Source organism: Peromyscus californicus, unplaced genomic scaffold (assembly GCF_007827085.1).
Source record: "Peromyscus californicus insignis strain IS unplaced genomic scaffold, ASM782708v3 Scaffold_11__1_contigs__length_118956290, whole genome shotgun sequence".
NCBI classification, from domain to species: Eukaryota; Metazoa; Chordata; class Mammalia; order Rodentia; family Cricetidae; genus Peromyscus; species Peromyscus californicus.
The window spans coordinates 111,182,202-111,202,720 of record NW_026294402.1 but is presented as its reverse complement, the minus strand read 5'-3'; the positions used below and the strand labels follow the sequence as shown (position 1 = coordinate 111,202,720).

The 20,519-nt window shown below is 42.1% G+C and overlaps 1 protein-coding gene across 14 annotated transcripts in view; it reads left to right on the top strand.

Moving 5' to 3' along the window:
• Rbms3 (RNA binding motif single stranded interacting protein 3) overlaps nucleotides 1-20,519 on the top strand; it is a 1,493,133-nt gene that overhangs the window by 1,104,048 nt on the left and 368,566 nt on the right. For all 14 annotated transcript variants that reach the window (XM_052723536.1, XM_052723582.1, XM_052723605.1 and 11 more), the window contains one exon: nucleotides 6,115-6,206. In XM_052723536.1, coding sequence (XP_052579496.1) covers nucleotides 6,115-6,206 — 92 coding nt within the window. The remainder of the gene's footprint in view (nucleotides 1-6,114; nucleotides 6,207-20,519) is intronic.

Genomic DNA, 20,519 nt, shown 5'->3' with positions numbered 1-20,519 from the left:
TAATAACCACAGAAGTCCCTTCTGCAGCTTTACATATTTTAGCATACTTTCTGTGTACTTTGACAAGGATCATCTACTGAACACAGACTTAGGTAAAATCCAATGGCTAGTGTACAGTGCAATGACAGCTGGTGACAAATACCTCCTGTAAGGTCACCTTTGGCCACGTGATGAGTGGTCATGTGATGAGTGGTGCTGCTTGGAAGGCCGTGGAACCAAGCTGGAGGAAGCAGGTCACTGAGGGTAGGCTTGTGGTTTTATAAAGCAGCCCACTTCCTGACTGCTCTCTGTCTGACTGAAGCAACTTCATGACCAGTTTTCTCATGCTCTGGCTGCCATGCCTTTTCCACCACGATAGAATGTGTCCTCTCAAACTGAAAGCCAGAATAAGCCATTCCCCGTGAGTGGTTGTTGTCAGGTCACAGCACTGACTGATGTGACTAACACAGCCAGAGTGCTCATTCTTCTTCCTCCCAGTGACTGTGGGTGATGGGGCAGCATGCCCACATCTGTCCCAGATGCTCCTTTGCCTGCATCTTCCCAGCTATTTTATGAATTCTCTTCTTAGACTCATGAAGCTTGGCTCTCTTCTCAGCTTGATTTTTCTACTCCTTATTCAAAGCCACAAAATATAATGTGCTATAGCAGGTGGCCAATAAAGACTTCTGAATCACTGAAATGGGTTTTAGGGGTCTTTACCTTGACTTCACATAGGAGGAAGGACACACACACACACACACACACACACACACACACACACACACACGCACACATCTTATCATAAAGTAAATGAAAATTCAATTGGGGGATAGAGAGAGAGAAAGCTCAGTCAGTAAAGCATTTGCAGCACAATCACAAGGACCTAGGTTCAGTCCCTAGCAACTATGTGTAATATTTGGCATGATGGCAATATTTTCATAATCACAGCACTGGGGAGGTGGAGACTGGCAGATCCCCAGGGCATGCTGGCTACCCAGTCTCACCTACTCAGTAAGTTCCATGTGCATTAGACACAATGTCTCAATAAAGAAGGTAGGTGGGTCCTACCTTAATGCTTTAGGCTGAGGAATGTCATCTAAGGTAGAGCACTGGGCCCTATACAAATGTACATGTGAGTGCATATGTACACACATGCACAGAACCCCCCATTGACTTCATATCTTCTATTGTCTAATTTTGTTTCCCCGCATCAGCCAAGCTAACTCCTTACAAGGCCTTCTGTACCACCCATTTCTCTTTTCCTCCCTAATTCTTCCTCTTCTCGGGCAACCTTCAGTCTTTACCACTCTACAAACATCCTTGCTCTTCAGGGCCCTGGGCATTTTCACACTCCCTCCATGCCTGCATATTCTCCTGCATTTGGCATGGCTAGTTCTTCCCTCTTGGGGCCCTTCTTGCCTGGCTCTGAGAGGACATGTTCCTGTTTGTGTCCATCATCCTCTCTGGTCCTGCTTCAGTCTTCTCTGCAAAATCAACTTGGAGACCTAAAAGCAGAAGTTGTTCAAGTCGAAATCTAAATCTTTTTCCAGTTCTCACTATGATTTTTTTCTCTTTCCATCTCTGTTACTAGCATTTTTAAGTTGTTGCTCACTTGATATATATTTCTGATTTTATCCTTTTTACTGAGTGCCAACCTAATATGTCTCTCTGTCAGTTTTGTTTCCTGTTATGGTATTGAAATACCCTGGTGTTGAAATACCCTGACAGAACCAACTTAGGAGAGAAGGAGCTTGAGTCCATCATAGCAGGAAGGGAGCAGCAGAAACATGATGTAGGTGGTCAGGCTGTATCTATGATCCAAAGCAGATGGCAAGAAACACATTCATGTTTATGCCCAGCTCCCCTTCTTCACTCTTACACAGTTCAGGAACCCCTGCCTAGGGAATGGTGCTGCCCACAGTGATCTGGGTCTTCCCAGGTCAGTTAATACAGTCAAGGCAATCCCTGAACAGACATTCCTACAGGGAACTTGATCTAAACTTCTCATTGGGAATCTCTTCCAGGTGTTTCTAGATGGTATCAAGAGGACATTCAAAACCAGTCATCACAATATCAAACTGCAATCTGACTTTTTCTGCAGAGATTCTCACAAATGTTTTGACTGAATGTGTCTTCAGGCCTCCCTCACTCCTGTGTGTTCTCCTCCAGTCTCTTCACTTTAGTCAACCACAGCTCACTCACACAGTGGCTTATGGAAAAGAATAAAATCCAACCAAGCAATAATTCTTGTCATCTTATACTTCTCCTGTTCCCAGCCTAATCAATCAGTTGTCAAGTCCTGTTGATCCTCCCTGTAAATGATAACTCACCTGCTCTATTTCCCCCATTCAGTGTCTTGACCCGATGCCTTTCTTGTGGTTTGCTGTGGTAGCCCTTGAGTCCTCTCCACTGCTGCTGCCAACCTCTTTCATCACCATCTATTCTCCAGCTAGAGAGAGAACTTCTCAATGATTTCTAGATACTGAACAATCCACACCCACATTCTGTGCCCACTGCTTCCCTTTATTTCAGGAAGGCATGATATGAATATCTGTAGATTCCTTGGTATGGCCATTCCGTCACATCTCTCTCTAACTCAGTTAATAAGCTGCATGCGAGTGGTAGCTGGGGCTGTTGTTTTCCACATATTCTATAGGATGCTGAGTCAAGTGCCCGATGAAGAATTTCACTACTAGAGGGAAGAATGAGCCTCTAAATGAATGAAGACCAACCCTAACCCTGTCCACACCTCCCATGGAGAGATGTGGTATAGGCCCAGGCCCTCCAGGAAGCAACCTGTAAAGAGAATGAGCTAGAGAGAGCCTTTCATGGGATTGTGTTAACTCACCCTAAAACTCCAAATCCAAGAATTTTCTGCACCTCTCTGAGGGGCATCAGGGGCACAGGCTCCAGAGCAGCTCTGAGCAGCATCTGGGCTCAGGGTCCATAGCAGGGCTGAGGAGCTGAGGAGCACAGGCTCCCTAGCAGAGGTCTAGAGAGGGCCTGAGGGGCATCAGGGGTGCAGGCTCAAAGGCAGGGCTCCAGAGCGGGCTCCGGAACAGGGCTGAAGGGCATCAGGGGTGCGTGCTTCAGAGCAGAGCTCCAGAGCAGGGCTAGAAACAGTCTCTGTGTGGCATTGGATAACTTCTGTGAAGACTTGGGTTCAAATTGTGGCTCTGCCATCTAACAGCTTCTGCCTTTTTGGCCAGTCATGTAAGTTCACTTGTGCCTCAGTCTCTACATACAATGGACCCAGAGTCAGTATGATATGACACAATGATGCTGTTACTAATTAAGAGCACCTTAACCCCTCAGTACAGCACCTGACCTGTGGACAATGATGTCTAAGTTTTAGAGTTTTTGTACTTTTGTCTATAATTCTGGTTCTTGATTTTTCTTTTTCCTGCTTTTCTTCCCCCTCTTATCCCATGAAGAGAAGAATCACCAGCCCTGACAGAACACACTCCCTTATGTATGGGAAGGACAAACTTGACGGCCCTGCTTGGCGGGAGCATTTTGCTGGTACACTGCTGTGTAGCAAGTTCACTTTGGGATAACATGCTGGGAGAGAGAAAAGGAAGATGTGATTTGAGGGGAGAAAATTAGAAAGTTAATTAAAAGAAACAACTTGGTAATTGAATTCCCAAACACTCTTATTTGGAGGGTGGGGTGGGAGTAGATTATAGTACACAAATGGTATGTTTGCCTCAGTGGAAGGCCTGGAAGTCCTGAGTGAGACAAGCTTCAAAATACAAGAAGATGTGTTGATATATCACATCTTCTCATCCATGAAGGACAGCACATACATATTTATAATACATATATACATATTTATATGTGTGTATATGTCATACATATAACACATTATATACTATGTATATCATATATAATATTTATTATGTATATATGGATGTGTGTTAGTATCTTTTTCTGTTACTGAGTTAAAATTCTTTGCCTGCCCCCCAAAAAACCTGAGAGGAGGTCTATAGTGCAGGAGTAGTAGAGTCTATCATGGTGAAAACTTGGCATTAGCCGGGCGGTGGTGGCGCACGCCTTTAATCCCAGCACTCGGGAGGCAGAGCCAGGCGGATCTCTGTGAGTTCGAGGCCAACCTGGTCTACAGCGCGAGATCCAGGAAAGGCGCAAAGCTACACAGAGAAACCCTGTCTCGAAAAAACCAAAAAAAAAAAAAAAAAAAAAAAAAAAACAAAAAACCATCAAAGCATGGCATTAAATTTCCCAGACCATTTCACAGACATCCTTTGCCGGGCGGTGGTGGCGCACGCCTTTAATCCCAGCACTCGGGAGGCAGAGCCAGGCGGATCTCTGTGAGTTCGAGGCCAGCCTGGACTACCAAGTGAGTTCCAGGAAAGGCGCAAAGCTACACAGAGAAACCCTGTCTCGAAAAACCAAAAAAAAAAAAAAAAAAAAAAAAAAAAAAACTTGGCATTAGGTGTGGACAGCATGGTGGCAGGAGCAGGAAGCTGACTGATCACATGTCATCTTCATACAGGAAGCTGAGATTGAACAGCAAGTAGGGTCAGGCTACAAAACTGCAAACTCTGCCTCCCAGTGATGTTCTTCTTCCAGTATAGCTCCACCTTCTAAAGGTTCTGTAACTTCAAACAGCGCCACCTGCTGGCAGTCAATGTGTTCAAAACACATGAGCCTGTGGAGGACATTCACATTCAAACCACAATACATATACACACCTAGAGTTATTGTTGTTGTTTTTGAGACATTATATCAAGTACCTCAGGCTAGCTCTAAACTCAGTATATAGCTAAAGCTGACCTTGAACTTCTGATTCTCCAGCCTCAACCTCAGGAATGCTTGAATCACAGGTGTGTACCAACACACCCTACTAAGTATTCACATTTTAAAATATTATTGGCAGCTGATAATGCTGTTGGGTGAATTTCTGGACTAATACCTGTCACCTTGATGGCACAAAGATGGCTTTTTCTCTATTTTCCATTAGCAACTGTTCTGGTTGTTTGTTTCCCTGGATTTTTATATGTCCTCACATAATCACACAAACAGAACCATGTGTTTATGCCTCCCACCCCCCAAAAATATAAGAAGGATGGCCATTTAGTATTTTTTCCAGAGGCTTGGAAATAAATAAATCTTTTTCAAGATATTAAAGATCAACAATTTGAGCTGCTCTTGAGAGAAACAAAGACCCTATAATTTAGAATCATGGGTGAGTGGTTGGGTAGAAGTAGATTCAGACCTGGACTCTAACCCACAACCTTTATTTGTGCAACCAAGATATATTTATTGACTGCCTGCTGCATGGCTCGTGCTATTGCAGCCTCCAACAACCACCTTAGTGTTTTGGCTTCTTTACATGTTGCTGGGATGATTTACCCTGGGACAATCAAGTCAAGCATGAGAGGGTTTATTCTGGCTTACAGTTCTAGCACAGTCCTACAGCAGAGGAGTCACAGTGCGGGGAGTTTGAAACAGCTGGTCCTATCACATCCACAGTCAAGAAACAGAAAGAATGAATGCTTCAAGTGCTCATCTGGCTTTCTCCATTTTACAGAATCCAGGCTCCCCTCCCAGGGAATGTGCTTACCCACAATTCAGAGGGACCTTCCCATATTACTGTCATAAAGATGATAATCCCCCACAGACCTGCGCAGAGGTCGGTCTCCCAGGTGATTCTGGGTCCTCCCAGTTGACAGTTAATGTTGACCATCACACTTGCCAGTTCTTATGGTTTTTATGAGTATTGGATTTTAGAGGTCTGGAAAATGGATTTCAGCCTCAGACACTTAAGGATTTCCTGAGTTTTATTCTCCCCCCTCTTGCAGCAAATCTGTAGAAGAAAGAGCAGCCCACTGAAGTGAGGCTTTGACTCAACTGCCAAGTTAGTGTTGAGTGGACTTCCCCTTGCACACCAGTCTACAGAGTACTCTGGAAAATGAATTAACCTCATCATGTCTACAGATACTAAGATATCTCACTTAAAGCACTCGGGAGCACAGATCTGAGAGCCTTTGGGTCCAGCCAGGTTTTGTTTGGGAGAAAAGAATTTATGGCTAACAGTAAGTCTGCATTCATTGGTATGACAGAGGTGCATCTGCCTGCCTGTGATGACTAATGTCAGGTTTTATATTTTTGCAGGTTATGGTTTTGTAGATTTTGATAGTCCTGCAGCCGCACAGAAAGCAGTAGCATCCTTGAAGGCAAATGGCGTGCAAGCACAGATGGCCAAGGTAAGCCTGCTCAGACAAGAGGGTCTGTGCACATGTCCACTTTGTGTATGTATGTATCTGTGTGTGAACAAATCTTAGTCTTTTTCAGTGATCAGACCCCAAATGATGGTTGACATTCTTTCTGTACTCAATTGTTAGGGAAAATGAAACATGCAATAGACTTGACTTGTTGTGACTCTGGTTTGATGTGTAGCTATTAATGAGCTCCTTGGTTTTAGAGACCCCAGTGATTAAAGGACACATGTGGAGGGCTCTATTTTGTTTGAAAAAGGAGGTATGCATACATGAGACTCTAGAACTTTCCCTAGTCAGCAGTGCTGGAGTCAATATACACGTATGTACTGGTGTCTAGAAATTTCCCCAGTTGGCAGAGTTCTGGGATAGCACAGAAAGTTGTCAATGATTAAATGGGTACTGAAAATTCACTTATTCGTTCCATGTTTGGGAGGCTTCTCAACTGATGGCTTCTTCCCTAATTTGTGCAGGGAAATGGCTTATTGCTAATGTTCTTTGTCTGATTTGCTAGAATTTCACTTTGGCCCATATACCAAAGTTTACCTGGAGAGTAATTTTCTTGATGTTCATCATTTTCAACATTTACTCTTTGTTTCATAGTATGCATTGTCTGGGACCTTGTATGTGAAACTATGATGAATTTTTACATCAAAGTGAAAATTGTTTGTCATCATTCTGTACAGTGATTGCTGTAGTGTTATAAGAATCTGCCTATGTGGTAAGATAATATGGATCTTGGGAACAATGCACACCAATGTCATTGTCTTCACTTTAATCTAGGACTCTAATGAGACAGCATCATAATGATTTAAGCTATGTATGGTGGTGCATGACTTTAATCCCAACACTCTGGGATAAAAGCAGTGGCAGGCAGATCTCTGTGAATTCAAAGACAGCCTGGTCTATATAATGGAGTTCAAGGTCAGCCAGGAATACACAGTGAGACCCTCCCTCCAAAAACAAAAAAGTAGAAAGAAAAAGTAAGAGTAAACACCAGAACTGTTGCTGATGACATTTGGATGTTCAGTAAATGTTGATGCTCAAATAGCAGTGGTTTTGAATCATCATAAATGGTCTAAGTTTAAAATATCCTTCTTGTTAATAGTTGAAGTTACTATCCCCAGATCTTCACACTGCCGGGTGCCACGGGCAACAGACCTTGAAATCTTGGGCTTCTGTTCCCTGCTTCTGTTTCTAGTTTTCCAGCCCTGTTCCCCTAGAAATAAGTGATGTGATGATGAAGTCCTCGGATGCCCTACCCATTTGGCTTGTGTTGTGTTATGTGTTGTGCATATTCTCTGATAGAACCTTCCAGCATCAGCCCCAGCTTTCTGAGGGTCAGCATCTGGGTCCTAGCCGCTGGGGATGCATTCTGGCCAATGTGTGTCGATCACATCTGCTAACTGGCTGTTGCAAGCCAGTTTCCTCCTCAGTGACTGTGGTGGGTTCATTGTCTTTCTCGTTACTCAGGGTGATATAAGTTAGGATTCACCCAGCTGTGTATTCTGTTCTTTGTCAGGATGATGCCTGGAAGCTTTAGATTTGGTCAGGAATTGAGATTGATGAAGTTAATACTTTTAATTAATCAGGAAATTACATGCATGTCCTGGTTTAAAGGTTATTTGGCAACAGTCAATGGCAACTGAAGTAGCAATTTCCTGTACCCAGAAAACAAGTGATAGAGTGTGGCTGCTGGCTGAGTTAAGAAATGATTATGAAAATGCTTTAAAAAGAGGCTAGGGAGGGACTGAAGAGATGGCTCAGGGGTAAAATGTGCTTGCTCTTCTTACAGAGAACCCCAATCTAGTTCCCAGCAGCCATGTTAGGCAGCTTTGGGGATCTGATCCTCTCTTCTGGCTTATGTGGGAACTGCACTCAGCTGTACACACGCACACAGAGGTATACACATACACATTTTAAAAGATAAAAAAAATCAATCTTTAAAAGCTAAAGTATATTCTGGGGACTTGAGAGGTGGTTCTATGGTTAAAAATAGTTGTGGCTCTTACAGAGGACCTGAATTTGGTTCCCAGCACCCACATTAGTTGTTCACAACTAACTTCCTGTAACTCCAGCTCCAAGGGATCTAGTGCCCTCTTCTGGTCTCCAAGAGCACTGAATTCATGTGCATACACACACACACACACATACACACACACACACACACACACACACACACACACACACTCACACACACACACACACACACACACACACACACACACTTTAAAAATAAGGTTAATCTATGGTTTAAAAAAGAAACAAACAAAATGGGGAACTTGAAAAGTAGCTGAGGAGATAAGGTACTTGCTGTGAAGCTGAAGACCTAAGTTTAATGCCCAGGTCCTTACATGGTAGAAGGAGAAAATAGACTAGTCAGAATCCTCTGACCTCCATATGTGTGTGCATTGTGTACAAGTGTATGTGAATCATACACACATATGTAAATAAATTAATTAATTAGTAAACTTTTCAAAGATAATGGTTATTGGAACATATTCAGTACTTTCTGTTTATAAACTTTTGAAATTTTGGAATTTATTAGATAGTAGTGGTTTATAGATAATGAACACACAGTTGTTTCTAAATTCTCAAGAGATAGAAATATAAATATATATACACACAAACATATAGATAATAGATAGTAGATAGATGATAGGTAGATTATAGAAAGATAGACATACATGATAGATGATGATGATACATAGATAGATAGATAGATAGATAGATAGATAGATAGATAGATAATAGATAGACAGACAGATAGATGATAGATCATACACAGAGTTAAGCTTTTGTATTAAAAAGGCAAAGAAAGTTGACATTGACTTTAATATTTTCAGGATGCTTATATATAAGGAATCCCTCCCTATGCCTGACTATCTTTCTCATGCACATGTATAGTAGCACGTGCGTGTGCGTGCGTGCGCGCGCGCACACACACACACACACACACACACACACACACACACACACACACACCAATCACTGACCTATCACACAGTAAGGGAACTGTCTATACTAGCAATTGTTTAAAGACCTTCAAAAGGGATTATTCACTCTAGCTACCATTTTGGCTCTTGTCCCATATCCAAGGTGCAAAACCTGGAGTGCCCGGCTAGGCTGTGGGGAATCACTCTGCTTCAGACTTTCTGAAGAGTTTGACAGTTTCAGTCGTGCTGTCTGTGAAGTAAATCCTCACAAAGTTTGAGCCCAAAGCCTGCTTTAGATTTCCATCTGCCCACTGGAAAACTTTCAGCAATAAATGACTCTGTAATTTAACTACCCAGAAGAAAATAAATAGCCTCCGTTTGACAATGAAATGGAACAAGCTTGGCCACCTGTATTAGCAGATTTCTCACTGAGCTATTGGATTTCATGGCACTTTTTCCTTTGTCCTGGCGATAACTGTTATTTATTATCATATAAACCTGCAGTCTGCAGGGTGTGTGTTCTTGCAGTATATATTTTACCATTTAAGTATGCACCAAATCGCCTCCTGCATCCTTGTTCTTATCAGTATCCCACTCTGTTGGTTGTGGTGTGACATTTTAAAATCCCCAGGATTTTAAAATAAAATGCCTCCTGGAGTAGAGAGATGACTCATCCATCATGAGTGCATACTGCTCTTGCAGAGGACCTGAGTTCAATTCCCAATGCCTTTGTTAGATTGCTCTGACTCAAATTCCAGGTGATCTTATGCCCTATTTTGGACACCACTGATAGCTGCACTCACTTCCCTACACAGACACATGCAGAGACAGACAGATGGACAGACGGACACAAACACTTATATAAATAGTAGTAAATATTTTTAAAAATAAAATTAAAATGCTGCCTGTAATTAAGTTCCCGATAGCTACCTGGCACCAACTTGAAAGTGTGGGAGTTGCTTCCCTTAGCAAACATGTTCCAGTGTGTGCCTGTGAAAATATCAACTGACACTCAACTACAAAGAACTGAATAGGGAATTAGCCAGGATGTAGTAATTGATCAGTGTGTCAGTTACGTTTCCATTGCTGTGATAAAACACCATGCACAAAGAAATTTACCAAAGAGTTTATTTTGTGTTGTAGTTCCAGAGGAATGGGTCTATTATGGTGGGGAAGCATGGCAACAGGAGGGAGACATGGTGTCAGGAGCAGGACCCTAAGATAGTAAATCGACAGCAAATCTGAAGTAGAGAGAGGGAACTGAAAGTAATGAGAGGCTATGGACTCTCAAAGCATGCCACAGTGACTTACTTCATCCAGCAGGGCTGTACCATCTCCCCAAACATCACCACCACCTCACCAAACAGTACCACTATCTACTTCCATAAACATCAGCACCACCTCACCAAACAGTACCACTATCTACTTCCATGAACATCAGCACCACCTCTGCAAACAGTACCAAGCCCTCCACAAACAGCGCAGCCAACTGAAACTAAGTGTTTAGATCCTACAGCCTGTCAGGAACATTTCTCTTTCAAACCACGACAATCTATAATAAAGATAAGGAACCATGCACACAAATGAACATTTTCTTTCATGAGCAAAATTTGTGATTCTTTGGTGAAAGCCAATTTAAAGAATTTTGTAAGTGTGTGCTGGTGAAGAATGTAGGTTTAAAAGATGCATTTGGCTTTGGTTTCTGGTTGTGGCACCACCTAGTTGTATGAACTTTCTGTGTTATTAAAATATCTCTAATACTCCTTAATAATAATATGGTGCTTAGACTGTTGGGTTAGTGTGCAACTTTTGAAAATCTGCAAAGCATTTGCCATAGTGCTTTGACTGCAGTAAGAATCCAGTACCTGTGCATGAGTTAGTAAATATTGTACATTGGATTCAGATGTGCTGGGAAACCTCCTGGGAATCCTAACATATTTCAGGTCTTTTATTATCACAAAATAGTCTAAAGGAAAATATTTGTAAGAGTTTTAGTCTGTAGATGTTTTGTGGTTTTTCTGTGGGCTGAGCAGTGTGTTGGTTACAATGAAATACAGTTGTATGAAGCAGTAAGTCATTAGGTAGACGGACAAGGGGATGTGTGACCGTATGACACTACAGGCTTCATTCAGAAAGAGGCCTGCACAGGGAGTGGGGAATCTTTAGTCTAAGAACCCAGTGAGTTTTCTGTCCATGTGTATATGGCTGAGGATTGAGTAGTTTCATGGTTGGCTATTGCTAGGGGTAATCTGGATGGTTAGTAAGTGAATGTCAGATGACCAACAAACATCTGTTGTGGCCAGTCATTATTGAGGGGACCATGTGGGCAGGGAAAGGCAAGAATCTCAAAGATAAAGTTACTTGTATCTTGGTAACCAAACTACTTTAGTTTCTTCAACTGTTATTATTTTACCCAAATGGAGGATCTTTGCAAATGGTATGACCATGGCTAATGAAAACCTCTTTCTTATTCTGTGTTTGTAACAATTATTCTATCTGCCCTATTGCAAAATCTGTAGACCAAGAATTTTAGCTATTACAAATCTTGACAGCCATGAGGTAGATCTAAGAAAGTTATTGGCTGAGGAATATGGTCTGCAAATGCATGAAAAGAAGAAATTGAAGAAGCCCCTACTAGGGAGTTGAAGAGATTGTTAAGCAGTTTAAAAACTGGCTGTTCTTGGAGAGGATGTGGGTCCAATTCTCAGTACCCATATGGTGACTCAACTCTCTGTAACTCCAGTTCCAGGGGATCAGGCACCCTCTTCTAGCCTCCATGCACTGTACACATATGGTGCATAGACATGCAAGCAAAAGTCATACACATAAAAAATAAAATAAATCTATTTTTCAGTTAAAGTGAAAATTAACTATAGCTTAGCATACAGGTGTTTATTTGACTGATATACATGGAAGGTTCTGGATAGTTCAAGAACATTAACATAGGCGCTTAACAGCAAGGAACAAGTGAGCAAAAGGTCTAAGCCACTCATGTCTAAATGTTACCAAACCCTCTTGGTCAGGAAAGAGATTCTTGCTTTGACAGATATTTCAAGACTCATGACTACGTAAACACACACCTGAATTCTGCCATCTATAGGGGACTGGCCTGCTATTATCTTCCAGGACCCATGTGTGAGTCCTTTGCTGTTCCATTCTGCTCAGCCATATAAGGAATACTTTATAATACTGCTGTGGAACATACTTAGGATCTTATTTTTATTTTTAATTAGGCATATATGTGTGTATGAGTGAGTTTGTCCACATGAGTACAGTACCCACAGAGGTCAGAAGAGGGCATCTGATCCTCTGGGTCTGGAGTAACTAACAGACAGTTGTTGGCCCATATGTGGGTGCTGGGACCTGAACTGAGGTCCTCTCAGGAGCAGCCAGTGTCACTAGCCTCAGCCATCTCTTCAGCCCCTAGAATGTATTTAAGTAGCTGTGATTTGGAAGCTAAGTCTGCTGCAATTTTCAACTCAGTTCTTTCCTCTTGGCTGCTAACCATGCAATGGAAGGGGCCGTTCTCCATGGAGGCTGCTGCTGGGTGTTCTTGTGGACACACACATGGAGGAAATGCAGTACCTCCCACAACCAAGAATTACTTCTCGTTTTCCTCCTAGTTGATATGTTTTAAACTCTCACTGCAGGAAGTACCAAGTGTTGCCTACCACATGTCTACAAATATATTTGTGACCTCTGTTTTGTTAGATATGTCAATTTGGCTCCAGATTTTTTTCAAGACAGGGTTTCTCTGTGTAGCTTTGGAGCCTGTCCTGGATCTCGCTCTGTAGACCAGGCTGGCCTCGAACTCACAGAGATCCACCTGGCTCTGCCTCCTGAGTGCTGGGATTAAAGACGTGCTCCACCACCGCCCGGCTCAAGATTTTTTTTAACGCTTTTCTTCCCTTGATCTTACTGCAGAATTCAGGGATTCAAAACCCAATATTGAAATTTTCGGGGTCCATCTTAATCCCATTCATTAATTAGCTGAGACCTTTGAAGCCGAATCCAGTTGATATTTGTATTAGCTTTTACCTACAGTTTGCATAACCTGCCTGTGAATGATGCCCTGCTTTTTCCAGGGGATGCGATTGTCTCCTCCTATGCCAGTAGAAATTCCTGCTTCTCCAGTATTGGAAAAACTAAAATTCAACCAGAAAATGCCCAAGTGTTCTAGACTCTGATCATGTGTTTTCATTCATTGTCTGTGAGGGGTCCAAGGCCTTTACAAGTTGTGCACAATGTCAATCATTTCTGCTTCTTGAAGAGAATGTATCTAAAGGCAAACTCAGGAAAACACTTGTCCTTTAACATGCTGCTGGCGAGTCCCATACCGGGAGCCCTCATCTCTACTCTTACCTTGATGATCTGTCCTTACAGCTGGACAGAGCTTGTCCTCTCTGAAAATAGGCTGACAAGTCCTGTTTAAATCAGACTCATCCTTGTAGGACCCTGCCCCACTGAAACAGAAAGTCCATCAGAATGAGAAAAGTATGGCTAGAGAGATTGCTTGGTGGGGAAAGAGGCCTGCTGCTAAGGCTGAGGACCTGAGTTCTATTCCTGTGACCCATGCAATGTATGGAAAAAACTAACTAGTTATAAATACAATACAGGAAAAAGCAAATTTTAAAAAATTGCATGCTGTGAATGAGTGTAGCCCTGTACTCAGTCTGATGCTGTGTTCCTACCATCTCAGGATGTCCATTTAAACTGATACTTAAACTACTCAAGCATACCATGAGACTCCATCTCTGTCTACTGGGCAGTGGGTTGAAATCCCAGTCACTTTAACATTCCCCCTTCTTTTTATCAAAGAAGTACCCTAAGTTGAAAAACAATATTCAATTTCAGAAGGAAAAAGGAGTCCATATTTGTTTTTTGAAGTTGAATATTTTTTTCAATTTCCTAGTGAGGTGGTAGACATTACTGAAATATACAGACAGTCCTGCAGTCATAGTACTCAAAAAGATAATTAGAATTCTATGGAAGAATGACACATTGCTGAGAGTGGAGATAGACACTCCTACAGATCAAACCCAGATCCTTTTCTGTAGATCCCAGGCACTGAGCCTCTTTCTCGGCCCTTGGATACATACTACAGGGTCTTTCTATTGAGCCCAGGATGACCTGGAATGGCAATTGTCAGTCTTCCTGCCTCAACATCCTGATTGCTGGGATCACCAGCACATCCTGTTTATAAACTCATCTCTATCCTTAGGAATCTGACCCTATAAGCATCTCTTCCTAGGTCTTCCTGTACAAAATACAAGTACTTTATAAGGATACAATATCATATCAAATAAGGATTCAATGTGTGGAGAAGTATTTCAGGTTAAACACAACACACAAATGCCTGTATTTTAACCCCCCTTTCCATGTATTGCCTTATTAGTGTAATAATTCCATACCATTATCAAACCCCTTGAATCCATATGCCAAAATAAACAGCAATGGGCAGTAACTTGCGTGCACACCCTATTGTCTTATCTCATTCTTTACAAGGATCACAGTCATCAGAATTCAAGGAAGCTACTCAACCTCTAGCCTCATACATCCCTGAAAAAAGAGCTTCTCACTTCCCTAAGAAATACATCCGAATCCAGGAAGAAATGATAAATTGATGGATTTCAAGGACCAGGCTTTACAGACACCAGTATTCCAAAGGGAGACTAGTGTTTCCTAATGGAAACATAGGGTTCTTATGGCTCTCGTTATGGATTATCTGTGAGAGTGTATATCATTCTGTGTGTATAGCTATGTGTATGTGCTTGATGTTCTGTGAATGTGTATAACATATGCATGTGTGTGTAGGTACACATGCCTGTGTGTGCACGTGTGTGTGTGTGTGTGTGTGTGTGTGTGTGTGTGTATAGGCGGTCAACATCTAGTTTCTCCTGCAAATATTCTCCCCTTAGTTTTTGAGATCAGATCTCTCATTAAGCCTGGATTTCAAGGATTCAACTAGGTTGTTTGAACGGTAAATTCTGGAATCCAGAGTCCCCTCTTCTCCATGCTAGGATTATAAATGTATAGAGCCAGTTTGGAGATCCAAACTTAGGTCTTCATGCTTGCATTGGAAATATTTTACCAACTGAGCTCTCTCTTCACCACTTAGTAATTATTTTACACAACAAAGTCCATTGTTTGCTCATCCTCAGTCCTCTTAACTTTCAGAAGAAAATATTCTGTGAGCACACAAATACATGTCCCCCATAGGCTCATACATTTGAACTTGGTCCCCAGTTGGTAGCACTAATTCCATATCAGTGCTGGTCTAGAATAGATGCTACAAAAAGTAAATCAGCTTCTTAAAGAATTGTAATAAACCTTTTATCCAATACACAGAAAAGCAAAGGTCAAGTTATAAACAGAGGAGAGAATGTGGTGTGGTGGTAGGCAGAGAGTGGAATGCCATATGGCAGTTGGTATGTCGTGTAGACACACACCTACAGTTATGCAGACATTAAAAAAGAGTTAAGCTATAAATAAAGTCAGGTACATTTCCTCCATCCACACCAGGGATAAATGTGGTTGACAGAAAAGAAACAAATTATCAGCGCTTTTTATACCTTTATGATGCTTCTAGCCATTGGAGGAGAATGGAATAATAACTATAAACTGTGGAAGGTTTGACTACAAAATTGCTCATTGCACATTTGGAATTATGCATTTGGGGGCTTGCCCTACTGTAGATCGCTGTAGTTCATTCAGGAAACAGATTTCAAAACAGCATCTAGAATTAAGTAAAAGGTATTAATTTAAAGATGCAAACTCACCAAATAGTCTCCCATGTTCAGACAGAAAGAGAGAACATCAGGAACATGCTGGAAGTCTTCTGTGGTGAAGTGACATGGCAGATAGAGTCAAGTGGTGAATTCTTTCTGCACATGCTAAAATTAAAAGAGTACATCTTTATTTTATTGTCATTTGTGTGTGTATGTGTGTGTGTGTGTGTGTGTGTGTGTGTGTGTGTGTGTGTGTGCAAGTATGCATGCAGTTGTGCATATATGCAGGGACCAGAGAACAGCTTTAGGGTGTTTGTCCTTAGTATTATTCACCTTTCTTTATCCCTCCTCCCCTACTTCCACCTCCTCCTCCTCTTCCTTCCGCTCCTCCTCCCTTTCTTTTTCTTTTTTCCTTCTTTCCTCCTTTCTTTCTTTCTTTTCTTTCTTTCTTTCTTTCTTTCTTTCTTTCTTTCTTTCTTTCTTTCTTTCTTTCTTTCTTTCTTCCTTCCTTCCTTCCTTCCTTCCTTCCTTCCTTTCTCTCTCTCTCTCTCTCTCTCTCTCTCTCTCTCTCTCTCTCTCTCTCTTTCTTTTTTGGGATGGGGGTCTGTTGTTTGCCATACCAGACAGACACTGACCTATTAAGCTTTACTCTTAGACTAGCCAACTCCAGAGAGTCTCCTGTCTCTGCCTCCTCAGCCCTGGGATGACAAGTGAATGCTACCATACCCAAGATATTTTTCATATGGGTTCTGAGGTTTCATCTCAGGTCTTCGTACTCATCCAGCAAACACTTTACAGATATCTGTTTATCTTAATAAAATCTCACCACTGACTCTCACATTATTAAGAAAGCAGACCACCTTCCTGTTCTGTTTAAATGTTTTACTGTGTAAACAAATTCACATGGAAAAAAGAGTTGAGGGCCCTTACATTGAGTAAGTCCATTGGTGGTCAGAGGGCTGAAAGTGAGCGAGATCACTGCCCTGGCCACTTCATTACTTCATTAACTCAGACATTTGTTCACCAGCATCAAGCCCCCCTCCCCCCCCCAAAAAAAACCATCCTGTCTTTTGTGGGTGAGCACAAGCATTGGCGCCTTGAATGGAGGAAGGAAATGCACTTACCTCCTCCCCCTGCCTTGGGAATTGGAGAACTAAACCACAGCGATACTCAGACTGTGACAGAAAGGGATGCCATCCACTGGAACCCATTCTGAAGTCTCTGTTAATCCCTACAAGCATTGGGAAGCTTTCCTAGTGGCTCATTTCACTCTTTACCCAAATTTAATAAAGAATTTCACCAGCATATTTGCCCTGGACCCCAGTATGCTGTTAACATCTCTTTTCACACGTGTCCTGAAACATCAGCTTCCTTGCCCTTGTCCAGATGTGTTGGACTGAAAGTGTGAGGGTATCTTAGGTGGAGGAAACAGTTTGACGGCTGTTGTCAAAAAGGTTGGATCCAGGAATCAAGATATTTTTCCTGAAATTTTGCGGGGACATAGGAAGCCAGCAAATGGCTGATAATGTCCAGGAAATTAACAACTCCTACATATGGTGATACTCTGATCCCAGCCAAATGGTGTTTAGCTGATGGGCTATGGCTCTCGTAGGAGCTGTTAGTACAGTACAATGGTGAGGCTTTATTAATCCAACTCAGTGCTAAGCCTCATGGTGCTCTAGTTGAAGGACTTAACCACCATACATATTATTGTTTTAGACCAGAAAAGTGAGCTCTTAAAGGCACCACAATTCTGTACTGCAGAATTCCATGCTGTTATTTTAGTGATCCTCTTTGTGTTTGTACATGTGTGTGGTAGATATGTGTGTATGTTTGTGCTTGCATATGTGTGCATCTATGTGTGCCAGAGGTTGACGTTGGATGTCTCCTTCATTTTCTATCTTATTATTATTTCTTTGAGGTAGGATCCTTTAATGAGCCTGGAGCTCACTAAGTTATCTATACTTGCTGGTCAACCAGTATTAGCAACTCCACTGTCTCAGCCTCTCTGCTTCCCAGATCTGGTGTTATTGATAAATACTGCTGGCCGGGCCCTAGGGATCTAAAGCTTGGCTCTCAGCTGTGCTCAGGAAATACTTGACCAACTCACCTATCTTCCCAGACCATTTGTGTGCTTCTCTTGTGATGTTATCTAACTTTAGAATTCTGTAAAGTGAATAATTACTACCATTTACTTTTGAGAAAGATAGGAAGTCTGATGTTATCTTTTCTAGTGTCCCGTACCTGTCCATCAATGTGGTTAGTTAAGCTGTTGCATTTTTTTAAAGATTTACTTTATTTTTTAATTTGTGTTTGTGCGTGAGTATATGGACCAGTGCAGTGCCTGCAGAAGTCAGAAGAGGGGGTCATATCCCCTGGAACTGGAGTTATAGGTGGAGTATGGGTGTGGCAACTGAACTTGGGTCCCCTGCAAGAGCAAAGCATGCACCTCACCACCAAGCCAACTCTGCAGCACCTTGCTTGTTGCACACTTATTGCCCATTGCACACTTATTGTCCATTGCTTCTGGCATTGATATATTGTGGAGAGTTGGGACTGCCTTGGGCTGTGTGCTTTTAGACATTGATGTCCTTCCACGCCTCATTATCTCCTCCCATGAGTTATCTTCCTGGGTTCCTGGGACTCCTCTTTCAGTGGCAATTCCCATGGAAATCTTGTTGGCTGCTCACTCTAGGTCATGCTTCCTCTCATCTGCATTCACATAGGACCGTGTACGTTTTCCTAGAATTCAAGATTTACAGTTTAACTGCTGTGTGGAGGTGACTAGATCGCTGTCGCTCTCCCAGGTTAGCCCAGAGCTTCTTAAACTCTGGCCTCTCAGATCCTTTTCTGCTTGAGGAAGTTGTATGTGACTCCATGCATCTAGGTCCATAGGTATATAAAATGAGTACACAAAACAAACATTTACTCATAATAAATGCCAAAGAAGTGGATTCTAAATTCTTTGGCATGCATGTAATTTCACTGTTGCGCAAACACAAAAAGCAATTTGCACACTGGTGAGATTCCAAACAGGTCAGTTACTTCAGAAGCTTGAGCAGTGAAGTCATTGCTGAAGAAGGTAAAAAATGAGACCAGTTGAAAAAATAGTTCTTAAGCTATAAGACCTACAAATGGGTTCACGTGTTAAATTTTTGATCACTAAAAATTCCTTCAACTAGAATTCTGAAACCAGAAGTGTTGATGTTTCTAGATAATTAACTATGGATGTTAGATTCCCCACCCCCAACCCCAGGAAATGGCCCAGTTCCTTTACTCTTTAATACATCTCCCTAGGTGGACCTTAGCAGTTAGTGGTCATTAGTATTCTTTCAGGGGTAAACCTCTAGAGAAGGAGAAATTAGCTGACATTTATCTGTCAGTCTTCTTTTCCCCTAAGGTGTAGGAAATGATGACAAATTAGTCTTAGGTGTTTTGAGATGTCTTTTGGCATATCAGCTCTGCCAGCATGTTCCAAACTAAAGCTTTCATTCCTCTTTGCATGCACTACAACTCCATGGGTCTGGGTCTTCTCTAAATATTTTAAGTGCAGTGTTTATATATTTTTGGTTTCATAAGTTTGTTTACTCTTATTTAATATGCTTTCCAAGATGCAAACTGCCAGCAAGTTATGGATTAAACAGTGTGCCGCGTGGAGCATAAATGTTTATGTTGAAGAATAAAATGAAAGTAGCACAGATAGCTTGTTGGCCTTGGTATTGACAACAGAGGGGAGTATATAGCTTTAATATGGGTCACTCCCATCCCAGCCCCAGGCTGTTCTGAGTCCCTGTCTGTAGGGAGGATTGTGCCATTCTGTGGGAGTCCCACTGAGTTCTACATGCTCCACAGCGAGGTGACTCTGTCACTTAGGTCACAGCACAGGCTAGGGAGTTGTCTCTGCTTCTTGCACTTTGAGTCAGGACCTGGTGAAAGAAGGAATGGTGTGAGAGAGGGTGCAGAAAGCACAGGCCAAGAAGGGTTTAGAGAGGGTCGAGGTGGAAGATGACAGGTCATAGCTTCACAACTGAAATAACCAGAGAATAAAACACAGGTGCCTGGTGGCATCTGCTCTTGGCAGTTCAATTCTGTAAGCAGGGAAGGTTGCAGTGTTTTGTGGAGCCTTTTTTACATGCCCTTGATCCAATTTATTGGGTGGATATGGTGTACCATTTCTGGGGTGCCCATTCCCTGTATTAAGGATTTATGTCCTCTCCCATTAATACAGCTAAAATACCCCTTCCACCTCCAAAGATGTCACAGTAACTACTTAGGAGCTGAGTCAATAGACACTGGTTGTTACACGGTCCCTAGCTGTTTTCTTTTCTTTCTGGCTTTGTAAAAACATGAGGCAGGCTACGCTTGGTTCCTGTTGCTTGCTGATGATGTCTAGGTGTTTGGGGCATTTGTTTTTGGATCCCTGACACATTCTGTCTCTCATTCTGGCTTTGGTGAAATTCAGTTTTCGTAGGCTTTGGCCTTTTTTTTTTGTAAGTGTGTTATTGAGTTGTGCACCTCTGTGATGGGGTTACAGATTTTCTCTGATGTTTCGGTGCTGATGATAAATTAGATCAGTGTGGCTGGCTTTCCCCACTCCTGCCTTTCACTCAACACACTTAATGGCGTTACGGCACTGC